General features: G+C 44.8%; 1 protein-coding gene across 1 annotated transcript in view; it reads right to left on the reverse strand.

Moving 5' to 3' along the window:
• The window catches only part of ZDHHC13 (zDHHC palmitoyltransferase 13), a 52179-nt gene extending 43875 nt beyond the window's left edge, over window positions 1-8304 (reverse strand). The window contains exon 1 of the mRNA XM_079787416.1: window positions 8190-8304. Coding sequence (XP_079643542.1) covers window positions 8190-8216 — 27 coding nt within the window. The 5' untranslated portion in view covers window positions 8217-8304. The remainder of the gene's footprint in view (window positions 1-8189) is intronic.
• Between the last annotated feature and the right edge of the window lie 5488 nt (window positions 8305-13792).

Below are 13792 nucleotides of genomic sequence, written 5' to 3' on the forward strand. Positions count from 1 at the left end.
AATATACACTTTTTCAGACAAAAGTTAAGAAAATTGCCATTTTTTAATTGAGCTGTTTTCTTAAAATTTTGACAGTTCTTTATATTATACTAGAGGCCCTGTGCACAAAATTTGTGCACTGGAGGGAGGGGTCCCCTCAGCCCAGTCAGCACCCTCTCCAATCCAGGACCCCTTGGGGGATGTCCGACTGCCGGTTTAGGCCCGAGGATCGGGCCTAAACCGGCAGTCGGACATCCCCCTCACAATCTGGGACCACTGGCTCCTAACTGCTCACCTGCCTGCCAACCTGATGTCCCCTAAATGCCCCCCCTGCTGGCCTGGTTGCCCCCAACTTTCTCCCTCCCTGCCAGCCTGGTCTCCCCTAAATGCCCCCCTGCCGACCTGGTCGCCCTTTATTGTCCCCCATGCCGGCCTGGTTGCCCCCAACTGCCCCCCCCCCCGCCAGTCTGGTCACCCCTTACTGCCCCCCATGCCACCTGGTCGCCTCCAACTGCTCCCCCCGCCGGCCTGGTCACCCCTCACTGCCCCCCTCTGCTGGCCTGGTTGCCCCTCACTGCCTGCCCTGTGGGCCTGGTTGCCCCACACAGCCTGCTGCTCGGTCATTTGGTTGCCCCTCACTAATCCCCCTGCTGGCCTGGTCACCCCACGCAGCCTGCTGCTTGGTCGTTTGGTCGCCCCCCACTGACCCCCCTGCTGGCCTTGTTGCCCCACGCAGCCTGTTTGGTCGTCCATTCGGTTGCGATGGTCACTTAGGCTTTTATATATATAGATATTCTAGACAAAAGTCCTCTGTTAGATATGTGATTTGCAAATATTCCATTCTTACATTACCAGAGATCCTATTATTAAGTTTGAGGTATCCTTTGTCATTGTGTATATACTCTAACATATATAACATTATCCAGTATATATATATATATATATATATATATATATATATATATATATATGTGTGTGTGTGTGTGTGTGTGTGTATCCTATCTAATAATAGACAAATAGGCAAATTGACCATACCTCTGCCACACCCACAAGCCACGCCCACCATCCAATCAGAGCGAGTATGCAAATTAACCCAAACCAAGATGACTACAGCCACAGAGAGCAAGGTTTCCTAGGTAACAGAGGAAGCCAAGCTTTCCGCCTGCCCTTTCCAGGCCTAAGCCTCCACTCAAGCTACAAAGTTTCAATTATAGAAGGAAAACAAATTCAAACAAATGGCGGCAGAATGGAGCTTGAGAGAGCAGGCCAGGGTTGCCGCTGGCAACAGGGGAAGCAAAGCTTTCCGCACACCCTGGCCGGGCTCACCTGCTTAAGCCAACATAGTTTCAATTATAACCCCAACACAAATGGCTGCTGGCCTCGGAGGGACCCCCAGGCTTGGCTTGGCTTGGCTCCGCTCCAGGCTACAAAGTTTCAATTGTAGAAGGAAAATAAATTCCAGATACCAGGGCCTCCGCTTGGGTTACCAGGGGGCATGGCCGGCCTGCAAACCACCACAGGCCCCTTGCTCAGGCCACCCCACACCCCAAGGGAAACCCCACCTGATCCGGGACACCCTTCAGGGCAAACCAGCTGGCCCCCACCCCTGTACCAGGCCTCTATCCTATCTAATAAAAGAGTAATATGCAGATTGATCATCACTGCAACACACAATATAGCTGCCCCCATGTGGTCAAAGATCCTGCCCCCATGTGGACACAAGATGGCCACCACAGATGGCCAGTAGGAGAGGGCAGTTGGGAGGCACCCGGCCTGCAAGGGAGGGCAGTTGAGAAGGACCAGGCCTGAAAGGGAGGGCAGTTGAGAGGGACCAGGCCTGCAAGAAAGGGCAGTTGGAGGTGATCAACCCTGCAGGAGAGGGCAGTTAGGAGTGACCAGGCCAGCAGAGGAGGGAAGTTGGGGGCAAACAGGCTGGCAGCGGAGTGGTTAGGGGGTGATCAGGCTGGCAGGCAGAAGCGGTTAGGGGCAATCAGGAAGACAGGCAGGCAAGCAGTTGGGAGCCAGCAGTCCTGGATTGTGAGAGGGATGTCCGACCGCCCGTTTAGTCGGACATCCCTTGAAGGGTCCCAGATTGGAGAGGGTACAGGCTGGGCTGAGGGACAACCCCCCTCCGTGCACGAATTTCGTGCACCGGGCCTCTAGTGTGTGTGTGTGTGTGTGTGTGTGTGTGTGTGTGTGTGTATATATATATATATATATATATATATATATATGCTTTTATCATTTTCTTCTTAATATTTATTTCTTAAAAACAGTGGGATCACATTCATCAACTGCTTGTCTCACTTAACCATGTACCATGTATAGCTCTGCTGGTCAATAACAGTTGGATATTATTCAACTGTATAGATGTAGCATAATTTATTCAACCACTTCCCTATTGTTAGTTCTGTGGGTTGACTTCAGTCTTCACTTCTACAAATAATCCTGTAATTAACATCCAGTACATTCTTGCCATTCTGATGGCTAAAATATAACACCTTGTTTTTCATTTGTCTGCCCCTCATAGCTAATCAGATTTTTGGTAGTTTGTTTGTTATGTTGACTAGCTCTCATAATTTCTCTTTTGTGGACTGCCTTTTCACAGTCTACTGTTTTTCTAGTAGATTGTGTATCTTTTTCCATTAGTGTGTTAGGAAGATTAACCCTTTGTTTATATACAGATTTTTCATCACAGAAAATTTACTTTTTCTAAAGATACAAATTTGTTTCCTCTAATAATGCCTTAAGGCATTAAGGACATCAGCTTCATTTTTTCATGCAGGAACTGAGGGAGGATTACACATGTCAATGTAAAGAACATGGACAATTAAGAGCATTTATTTACTTATTCAACAATTAATTATTGTGTACTTATGATATACATGGCCCCCACCCTATGAAGACATAGGTTTTTATCCTCCAGGAGTTTAAGTCTAATAGTGCAGGTAAGTCAGAGATATAGTGGAAGGCAATATGTGATTAAATGGCAAAAATCGGTGGTAAAGACGAGAGAACAGGAGGTGCCTTCTATTCATGTCATCATTTTTTGGGGGGGGGGGGTGGGGGGGAGCCTAAATCCAGATCAGAGTAAAACCTAAAAATGATTATATAAATTCAAAGCCTGCTTTCAGAGTCAATGGTCTCCAAAGTGAGGCAAGTGTGCACAAGGCTATATATGCACTGACCCATTAGATAATGTGAAAAATGTTAAAGCTTCTATTCTATTACAATGCCTTTGATCTTTATTTTTAAGGGAAAGCTGCAAAATATTATAAATTTGGCCTCTTTAAGCTTTACTAATTTGAGTACTATGTTGCCCTCCCAAAATGAGCAAGTGAGCTAAACTATAAAGAGGCCATGAATTGAGATAATAACAGCATAAGTGCTACCCACAAACAAGAATACGGCAGAACTGACACTTCTCTTCAGAGAGGTAATCTTCATTAGTCGCACAAAGTAAAAACAAAGACAATCTAAACAAAAATGCCAGCTTCCTTCCAAAAATATTCAAAATTATCAAAAAGGGTGACTTGAAGCAAATTTATATTTACTATCTTTAATTTAAAACTTTACCATGTGTATATGTTGACCTATTAATGAATGAATATAATTTAGAAATATATTGTCAAATCTTACAATAACATGCCCCATGATAGTATGAATTTGTGACTGACCCCTGTCCCAAGCCCCCATGTACATCAAATAGAGGGATGCTGAACTTTTTAAGTCCCAGACAACCATATATCAGAGAATTATCCCCATCAGTGCATAGGAGTTAGAGTTATCCATTGCCAACAAGTGATGATAAATTGCAGTCAGCGCCTGGATGATCTGTACTGTGCAGCTGGATCCCTGAGCTCCCAGCCAGCTTGCAGTGCAGGCAGGCTCCAGTCATCACTCCATTCAGCTCATAATTAGTGATAGTTTACAAAAATGAAAAATTTGGATCCTACTTTTCACATTATAATAGTGTTTTATTCTAGGGGTGAAGTTCAAAATTGTTTTACTGATAGGAGTGCATGATCAATAAAGTTTAGAGACTACAGCTCTAAGTTATCCCCTTTGCTCTAGATTCGATCCTTCCCAAAATTTTCCACAAGAGCTACAGGTGAGAAAGGAGATGACCTGCTTTGGGAGAGGTTAACTAACTAGAGACAGTCCCATAAAGATGTTTTTTAAAAAAAATCAACCATATATTCCCATCACAAAGATTAAAGCAATTTATGTCATGATACAAAATCCTTCTTAGAGATTACTCTCTAGTTATCAAGCAATTATTTTTATGGTATTCTCTAGTTGTTTCATTTTTACCACAGTGAAATGTAAACTCCTTGAGAACAAGGCCAAAGTCTCAAATTTCATGTTGACTGTATGATGGTGGCTAATTACCCCATTTTTGGCTTCAGCTTCTACATTTGTAAAATGGAAGGAGCAGGTCATATAGCTATGAAGTTCCTTCCAACTCCATGTTGTATGGTTCTAAGAGGAACTGTTACAAGAGTCATTTATGGCATGTGCACTGGTAAAGACTTCACCGCACAAACAAACACCCTTTTTGGCAGTGGAAGCTTAACTGCTACATGGCTACCTACAATGTTAAGGTAACAGAACAGACGAAGCAAAATCTCAGGAAGCCAGCAAATTCCTGAGTTTTCATTAATCATTCATTCAGGGAAATGTAAAGAACGCCTACTACCTACCAATCACAGTACTAAGTAACTAGGTAATTGAGTAAGACACAGTTCCTACTACAATCCATTCATTCATTCATCAGATATTAACTGAATGCCTACTATGTGCCAGGCACTGTTCTAGACACAGGATATGGCAGTGAACACAACAGACAATATTTACAAAAGGAGGGGTGGGATACCAAGAAAGATACACATAGCTAGCTGACTACTCTCCTCCACGGGGATAACATGATATTATGAAAATCACATCTGGGGTGATTTTTATAGCAAAGCCTCCAACTTCCTTGATACTTCTCCATCAAAAGGAGAGGGCCCATGTCCTTCCTCAAAGAGGAAGCTCTATGGCTCTCCACCACTAAATACTGCAGAAGTGATTCCCAGGCCTTAGAAACTGGCAGCTTCCTCCTTCTGTCTCCTGAGATGCTCACTCTTGGAACCCAGCCACGATGCTGTGCAGAGGCCCAGCCACATGTAGGTGACCCTGCTGAAAGTCAGCATCAACTGCCAGACATGTGAGTGAAGACAGCACCAGCCCTAGGTGCTGAGTCATCCCAGCTCACGAGTCTTTCTAGCAGAGGCCCCAGATAGGGTGGAGCAGAAACAAACCATTCCTGCTATGCCATGTCCAAATTCCTGACACAGAGTCCATGAGCGTGGCAATAGGTGGTTTACCACTATGTTTTAGGGTGACTTGTTACACAGCAATAGGTAACAGGAACATCTTTAAGATATAAGGGGTCATATGATATTTCCATGAGACATCACGAATCAAATTATTTTACTAAATAGTAAATAAATACATTTAAAGTTACAGTGGGCATTCATTTTAGAGAAACCCCAAATCTACAAAACCGTATGCAAACTCTGATGAGGGTCACTGTTCTGCAAGATTATCAAATAAAACAAAAAGAGAGATCTGACTGATAACCTTTAACATTTCTCAAGACATTAACAGAAGTACCAGAGTTCAGTTTCCAAGTTCATTCATTGTACAATTATTTACCGAGTACCCACTAGTGCTAGGTACACAGCAGTGAACACAACAGATAAACATCTCTGTCCTCAAAGCCCTTCATTCAGTGGAGGGAAAGAGACAACAAACCAGACACGTAAGTATGCTAAATGGTATGAAATGCTGAGGAGAGATAAAAGCAAGGAAGGAGACTAGGGAATGTTGCTGGTAGTGGTGATACTGGGGAGGGCTTGCCACACAGAGGTGACATTTCTGTCAAGACCTTAATGAGGTGGGGAAATAAGCCATGTGGGTATGAGGAAAGAGTATTCCACACAGAGCAAATAGTAAGTGCCAAGGCCTTGAGGCCAGTATGGCCGGGGTTAATTGAACAAGCGAGAAAGTAATAAAAAATGAGGTCAGAGAGGAAACCGGGGGCCGGATGGTACAGGCATACCTTGGAGATACTGGGGGTTCAGTTCCAAACCCCTGCAATAAAGTGAGTACCTCAATAAAGCCAGTCACGTATATGTTTTGGTTTCCCAGTGCATATAAAAGTTATGTTCACACTGTAGTGTAGTCTATTAAGTGTGCAATAGCATTATGTCTAAAAAAACAATGTACATACCTTAATTTAAAAACTCCTTATTGCTAACAAATGCTAACCACCATCTGAGCCTCCAATGGGTCGTAATCTTTTTGCTGGTGAAGGGTCTTACCTTCAATTTGTAAAAAAGCAGTATCTGCGAAGCACAACAAAGCAAAGCGCAATAAAACAAGGTAGGCCTGTATTGGCAAGTTCTGCCAAAAAAAAACATCAGTTCTCAAGTTGGAACCAGAACCAAATTCCACCAGAGCAGGAATGTTTTTGTCTGTATTGTTCTGATTTATCTCCTGCACCTGTAACAGTACCTAAGTCCCAGTAGAACAAATGAAGTCTTGGCTCTGTTACTTCACAGCTATTAGACTTTTCACAGATGACTTCAATTTGTTAAGCCTCAGGCCTAATCTCCAAAACTAGCATCATAATCCCTCCCCACCTCACAGCGTCACAGTGAAGATCAAGAATGGGGGGAATATTTTGCAAACTGTAAAGCACCATAGGTAGGTAAGATCTTTACACAGTTATTGAAAAACTTAGTAGCAATTATTATTAACAACAATGATATCTCTACCTTGCCCCACTAATTTCAACCTCTGAATCATTCTCTCCCTCCATCTCTCACGGAACTGGGGCAGGGCTACCTTCCCTTCAGCAAGAGGGAGTGAACTTTTAGCACTTTACAGGCTTTTGTAAATGAGTGGCAGTAATTAAGATACGATAGTCACTCCTGTCAACTTTTCCTTGAAACTCTGAGGAGGGGAAAAATGAGACCTAGTTCCCATGTGAAAATTCTACACTCTTTTGTAAAATCCAGTCTGCATGCAAACCTCTTTTTATTTTTGTCTGTCAAAATCCAAGAACACCTACTAAGAATGCCTTGACAACTCCCCACGTGTCTTGTTCCTCACGTAAAACTACATCAGACTGTTGAAAGAAGGAAGGGAAAGGGGGAGCATGAGAAACACTCTCTAGATTGGACTTTTTTTTAGAGGCCAAGCAATCCAATCATCTCAAACTGCTTGAATCCTGCTAGCCACAGAAAATCCACTACCTAACTCACTCCAACTGGAGACAGCTTCAGTTTTCTCATCTGTATCTAGAGATTGTCGTCTTCTCAAGGATGCGTCAATTCTGGAATAAAATAATGCCTATAAAAGCATTTGGCGCATGCTAAACACTCACTGAAAGTTGGCTGAATCTGGGTATTCTTCATTTAGTCACCGTAATGTGACCAGCTACAATATGCATTGGGAAAGGGCCTTTTTTAATGTTTTTATTTTTATTTTTTTCAAAAAAGGACAAAAATCTTGTTCTCTTGGAGCGAACAAGTACCTCCTGTAACGTCCCCGACTCGCCCGTTCTGTTCTCTGGAACTACATCTGGCTTCTGGTAGTACCTCCACAGAATAGAGTCCTTCGGGGTTCTGCAGGTAGCTCTGACCCTACCTCCCTTCCCAGCCCCCTTTCTCCAGCCTAAGCAAACAGCCTGCCTTCTTTCAAGGAGTAAGCACGGGTGTGGGAACCAGAGCTAAAACAGGGCTGGGTGGTGCGACGGCGGGTGCCCAGGCGCCTCGGCCGAAAAGGAAATCAATAGAACCGCACTGACTCCAGCCCAAGGTCAAGACCGACGGGTCCAACTCAGGTGTGTCACCTGACACCTCTCCCAGGAACAGCCACCCACCCCCTCCAGGCCCCACAGCGGGTCCCTGCCAGGCACTGGGGGAGTACCGACCCCAGGGGGTGCTGTGGCCCGAGCCCGGAGGCTGGGAGGCTTGGCGAAGGCGCTCAATCCCCTGTCCAGGCCTCCGCTTCCCGGTCTCCTCAGAGGAACACCAGCATCCTTCTCGGTGTTTCCAGGCCCCTCTGGGAGCTTCCTCAAACCCACGCCCTCGCCTCGCCACAGCCGCCGCGCCTCGCCTCGCCAGTTCCCCAGGTCAGTCGTCCCCGGCCGCACTCACCTGCGAGCCTAGGCCCGGCCCCTCCATCGCCCCGGTGACTCCAGGGACTCCGCGAAGCGGCCGATGCAACCCGCTGGCCAGCGCGCCTCAAGCCTCCCGTATCCCACTTCCTGCTCGCGGCCCCGCCTCCGCCGCAGCCCCCGCTCACGCCCGTACCCGTCAGTCGGCCTCGGGAAAGCCAATCCCTGCTCTCCTCTCGTCTGGGGGCGGGACTTTCCTGCCACCGGGGAGGCTAGTGGGGAACCGCGAGTTGGAGGCCCCGCCCCCAGTCCGCGGTGAAGTTCCAGCCCCGGGTCCAGACTGCATTCTGAACTTGAATCCCAGCTCCAGCACAGCCCGAATCCCCCGACCCTCCTGCCCCACCCGGTAAAGCCCGCTGCCCACGTCCCCCGCCAATGTCTGAATCTAGTAAGGAATCAACAAATGTTAACTGAAAACATTTGCCACTCTCTACTTCTGCGATCTTCGGCAAGTCACTCCCACCATCTGGGGTTCTGTTTTCTTCATAGAACAGAAAATAGATGAGTTCCACAGCTCAGGCTACAGGGGGATTGGGCAAGAGGCCCCCACCTGCACTCCCCACGCCTCTTTAATGTCTGCACTGAAGGAGCTGGCATCTAAGATCTATTCAGCTCAAAGGACAGCTATGAAGATAGGCTAAGCCTTGGTCCCTGGCCTTGGGGAGCTTTAGTGGTGTGCAATGGGGCGTTCCTACTCAGTCCCCAGAAAACTGGAGCTTTTCTAGCCCAGCACTAACACAGTCTTTGTCATTATTTTTTCAAATATCTGTTGCTAGGCTAAACCAGATTAAGACCTTTAGGAGTTAAATTGGAAAAGAACTGAAAGTATTATGATTCCTTTATTCTAAAAAAGCAATACTAAATCATAATATAAATGTCTAGAAATCTAACAAAGTGCTGGTTTTTCCCATGATAAACAGTATAATGAATAAAATTGTTAAAATTTGTTATTGTTTTTATTATAACACCCCTGCCTATTGGGCACACCAACCATGAGTTGTCCCAAAAGCCCATTATCATGCCCTTTTAGGGTGGGAACCATGTGGTACCCATCTCTGAATTCCCAGTGCCCATCACAGCCCAGGGATATGGAAAATGCTCAGTATAATTTTATTGAGTGGAGGAGTACATGGATAGGTGTGCCATCAACTTCTATGATTCAAGGAAGGACAAACTGAGTGACAAATGGAAGTGCAGGCAATTTCCTGGAAGAGCCAGAGGAGCAAGCAATTAATTTGGTCAAGCTAGGATAGGGCGAGGCTTCACAGAGGAGAGTCTTTGGTATGGCCATTTTGCTTAGCTAATAAGAACACTGTTTATTGATCACTTCCTATGCATTGGCACCCATGACAGTGTTTTCACATACATTATGCCTAATCTGTAAGATGAGTGTTATTTTTCCCATCTCCCAGAAGAAAACAACAGGTTCAGACTGGTATCATAAACCCCCAAGTCACTCAGCTGATAAACAGTGAGAGAAGATTCAAACCCAGTTCTCTTACTGCAAAGTGCTTTGACTAAAGTGGTTTGGTCATTTCACTTTCAAGGACTGAATTAGAAGATGGTTTTGAACTTGAGGGAGGCTTGATATCTGCTATTTCAATGCTTTTGCATTAATATCCTAACACATCAGAAGGTTCTGGGACAAGTAAGTCCTAACACTTCCCTCTGCTTCTTTTATGCCTCCACTGAGCTACTTCAGATTGGGATAAGTATATGCATAACTAATGGCTATGTGAAATCAAACCCAGTGAGGCCTGAAGTGCCATCATTACCTCTCGTCTTTGAAAATGCCTTTGGCTTGTAGACATACCACAGTAGAATAGCATGATACATGGAAGCATGTTCCTGGAAAAGACTGCGTGAGCCTGAATCCCAGCTCCAGCACAGAGTATCTGTATGCTCTTGGGCAAGTTGCTCAATTTCTTTATGCTTCAGTTTCCTCATCTGTACTCAGAAGAGTTCCTGACATATGATAAGCACTATATATGGATTAGCTCTTATCATTATCGCCAGCATCCCCAACATGAGTAGATGTGGGGGAGAGCACTGCGTGGACCAGCCAAGTGGTGTCATGCAAAGAGTTTAAGATAGAGATTCAGCAGACCTTTCTTCTTGTCCTAACTTTGCCTCTATTTTACTGTATGGACTAGTATTAGTCGGCTAGGGCTGCCATAACAAAGTACTACAGACTGGGTGGCTCATAGCACAAATTTATTTTCTAACAATTCTGGAATCTAAAAGTCCAAGATCATGTCTCCACAGGGTGGTTTCTTCTGGGGCCTCTCTCCTTGGCTTGTAGATGTCCATCTTTTCTCTGTGTCTTCACATGGTCTTCCTTCTGTGCATGGTATCTGTGACCTAATCTCTTCTTATAAGACCACTAGAGGCCTGGTGCAAGAAATTCATGCACAGGTAGGGTCCCTAGACCTAGCCAGCTATCAGGGCCAATCAGGGCCTTCCGGCTGCCAGGCAGGGCCTTCCTTACAACTGCCGGCCGAGGCCTTCCTTCGTTCCACACTGCCCCCTGGTGGTCAGCGCATGTCATAGCGAGCAATTGAACTCCCAGTCTCCTGGTCAACCTCCCGAGGGGATACTTTGCATATTAGCCTTTTATATATATAGACTAGAGGCCCAGTGCACAAATTCATGCACATTGAAAGGAAATTAATTAGAAGAAATATTTTAGAGGCTGGGAGAGGCCACGGGAGGTTGGCTACAGGGCGTGTCCAGCCCATCTTGCCCAGTCCCTATCAGCCAGAACCCAGCAGCAAGCTAACCTACTGGTTGGAGTGTCTGCCCCCTGGTAGTCAGTGCGCATCATAGCGACTGGTTGAGCAGTCCACTGAACGGTTGGACACTTAGCATATTAGGCTTTTATATATATATAAGATAAGTCATAATCAATTAGGGCCCTCCCATAAACCTCATTTTAACTTACCTCTTTAAAGAGCCTACTTCCAAATATAGTCATATTCTGAGGTACTGGGTGTTAAGGTTTCAACATATGACTTTGGGAGAGCAAAATTTAGGCCATACCACTGTTACCCTGGGCAAATCACTTTCCCTCTCTGTGACAGTTTCCTTATGGGGCGGAGCGTAGCAGCAAAAACACTAATCTGGATGGTCCCGCTCAGCTTCCATCACGTGATTTCCCCAGCAGAGACTAAGCTCTACCTCTCCAATCCCCATAGCACTATTTTTTAAATCTCTTTTCAATGACATGATTTTCTTAATTCTGCAAATGTATAGTATTGAGTTCCTAGTATGTACCAAACACCATTCAGCGCTGGGGATTTAATACTGAGCAAGACAAAAACACCTATTCCCTGGCTTCCTGGGGCTCACTGTCCAGCAGCAAGTGACCTACTTTAATCAAACAGGCTCACAAATACCAACCTCTTCAAGTCAGCCTTGTCATTCTTGGGTAGGTCTTCTTTCCTCTCCTTGACCATGGGCTTCTGATGCATATCTATCTCAAGGTCTCTCACCATGCTTTGCACAAGATCTGGCATGTGCTAAAGCCTATAAGAAGTGCTGTCGAAACAAACAAACAAATGAAGGAATACAGCTTAAGCAATGGTTTACAAAAGGACATCTAAGGCAGTTCAGCTCACTAAGTCACTCTAAGAACTACTGACTTCACAGTGCTTAACAATCTTTGGCTTTGAAAAAATATTCCCCATCAGGGTTTGCTAATCCTTCCTGTCACACTATGGATGGCAACTGACTTCGGTTTTTTTTTACTGAACTTTTGATTCTGGCCTTGTTTCTTCCACGGCCCTGGAAAGGACATGGGCTTTTTTTTTAAACAGGGGCTTTGGTTATAATTATTTCAACATTGGCATCAAAATGAGCATTTGAAGTGTAAAAACACACAGACACGCACAAACACACACACACACACACGCACGCACACGCACACATCTGTCAGAACAAAGCTTCTCACTGATACCAGTGAGGAAACCCCCCTGCTCTCTGGTACCACACTAGCAGGGCTGGGGTGGGGATGAGTGCTCGCTGGGAACACTTCAGGCAACAAATAGTTATTGAGCTCCTAATACATGCCAGGCACAGGCTAAAACATATAAGTACAGTCTCTATTCTGCAGTTTCTGCATTTCAAGTCTTTTGGGGAGGCAAATACTGATAGAGATAGATAGGTGTGTGGTTTTGTGTGTGTGTGTGTGTGTGTGTGTGTGTGTGTGTGTGTGTGTGTAAAGAAATAGAGACAATGATAAGTGCTAACAAGGAAAAGTACCAAGAATATAACTCTGGGGGGATAGGTAGGGTAGAGGTTCTTGTCATAATTTATAACACTAGGTCAAAAGGGCTTTTCCAATTTCCTCTGTTTATAAATGGGAAAACAGGCTCCAGGAGGGAAGTGACTTGTCAAAGATCACCCTGTAAATTAGTGTGCAGATAGGATTAGGACAGCAGCCCTCAAGCAGCCTCAGCTTTCTAACTATAACCAACCTCACAGATTCTCACAGCTGGGGGGTTTCAAGATGGTTCCGAGGTAGCTTAGAAGTCTTGTGCCATCTCTTACCTTCTTTTTTTTTTTAATATATTTTATTGATTTTTTTACAGAGAGGAAGGGAGAGGGATAGAGAGCTAGAAACATCGATGAGAGAGAAACATCGACCAGCTGCCTCCTGCACACCCCCTACTGGGGATGTGCCCGCAACCAATGTACATGCCCTTGACCGGAATTGAACCTGGGACCTTTCAGTCCGCAGACCGACGCTCTATCCACTGAGCCAAACCGGTTTCGGCAATCTCTTACCTTCTATCTATGAAAAGATTCACAGTTAAAAACCAAGGTCTGGTAATTAGATACTCTAAGAACTAGAGTTAATTTGATCTGGGTGTGGAGATCATGGTGCATACCTCCTATATTTTATTTTATATTTTACCTGCCAGATTAACCAGATTCTTATGGGTGTGTGCAGTGGGGAGGGAGAAGGCAGGGAGAGGGATGGAAAAGCAGGAAGTATTCCTACTATATTTTGCTGGTTGCTATTTTGAGTCTTAGTCACCTGCTTGCAGTCACACATTTAAATACCAACTCCTACGGAAAGTTTTCTGGATGTGTCCAGATTGCGACAGCAACACTCCAGGCTAGGTAATAAATCTACTTTGACTCTAATATACGTTTTGACGTTAAAGAGTCTTTTCTCTATCTTCTGTATCCATCTATCATAGCTCGGTGTTTATATTCCTAGACCAGGTTAGGACCCCTGGTAAGTGTCCCTATCACCTGTCATTCTCCTAACAGCACCATAAAACATTATTTAATTCATGTTTTGAATATCTGTCTTCTCTGTATACCATAAGCAGTCTGGTCCTGTCTCAGACACAGATTAATTCCTAATGCATAGCCAGTACCTGGCCCATAGAGCCACTCAATGTTCAGTTGTTGAATGAATAAACAACCCTATGTTGTTCATTTTTATTTATACCCCTATTGCCCTAGCATATTTCTCAGCCCAGGTTAAGTGCTCACAAAAAGTCGACTTGAGTTAAAGAATCTCATCTATGGTTGTTTACGGTTTGCAAAACACTCTCATTTCATTTAGATTGA

This window comes from Cnephaeus nilssonii (assembly GCF_951640355.1).
Source record: "Cnephaeus nilssonii genome assembly, chromosome: 13".
Lineage (NCBI taxonomy): Eukaryota > Metazoa > Chordata > Mammalia > Chiroptera > Vespertilionidae > Cnephaeus > Cnephaeus nilssonii.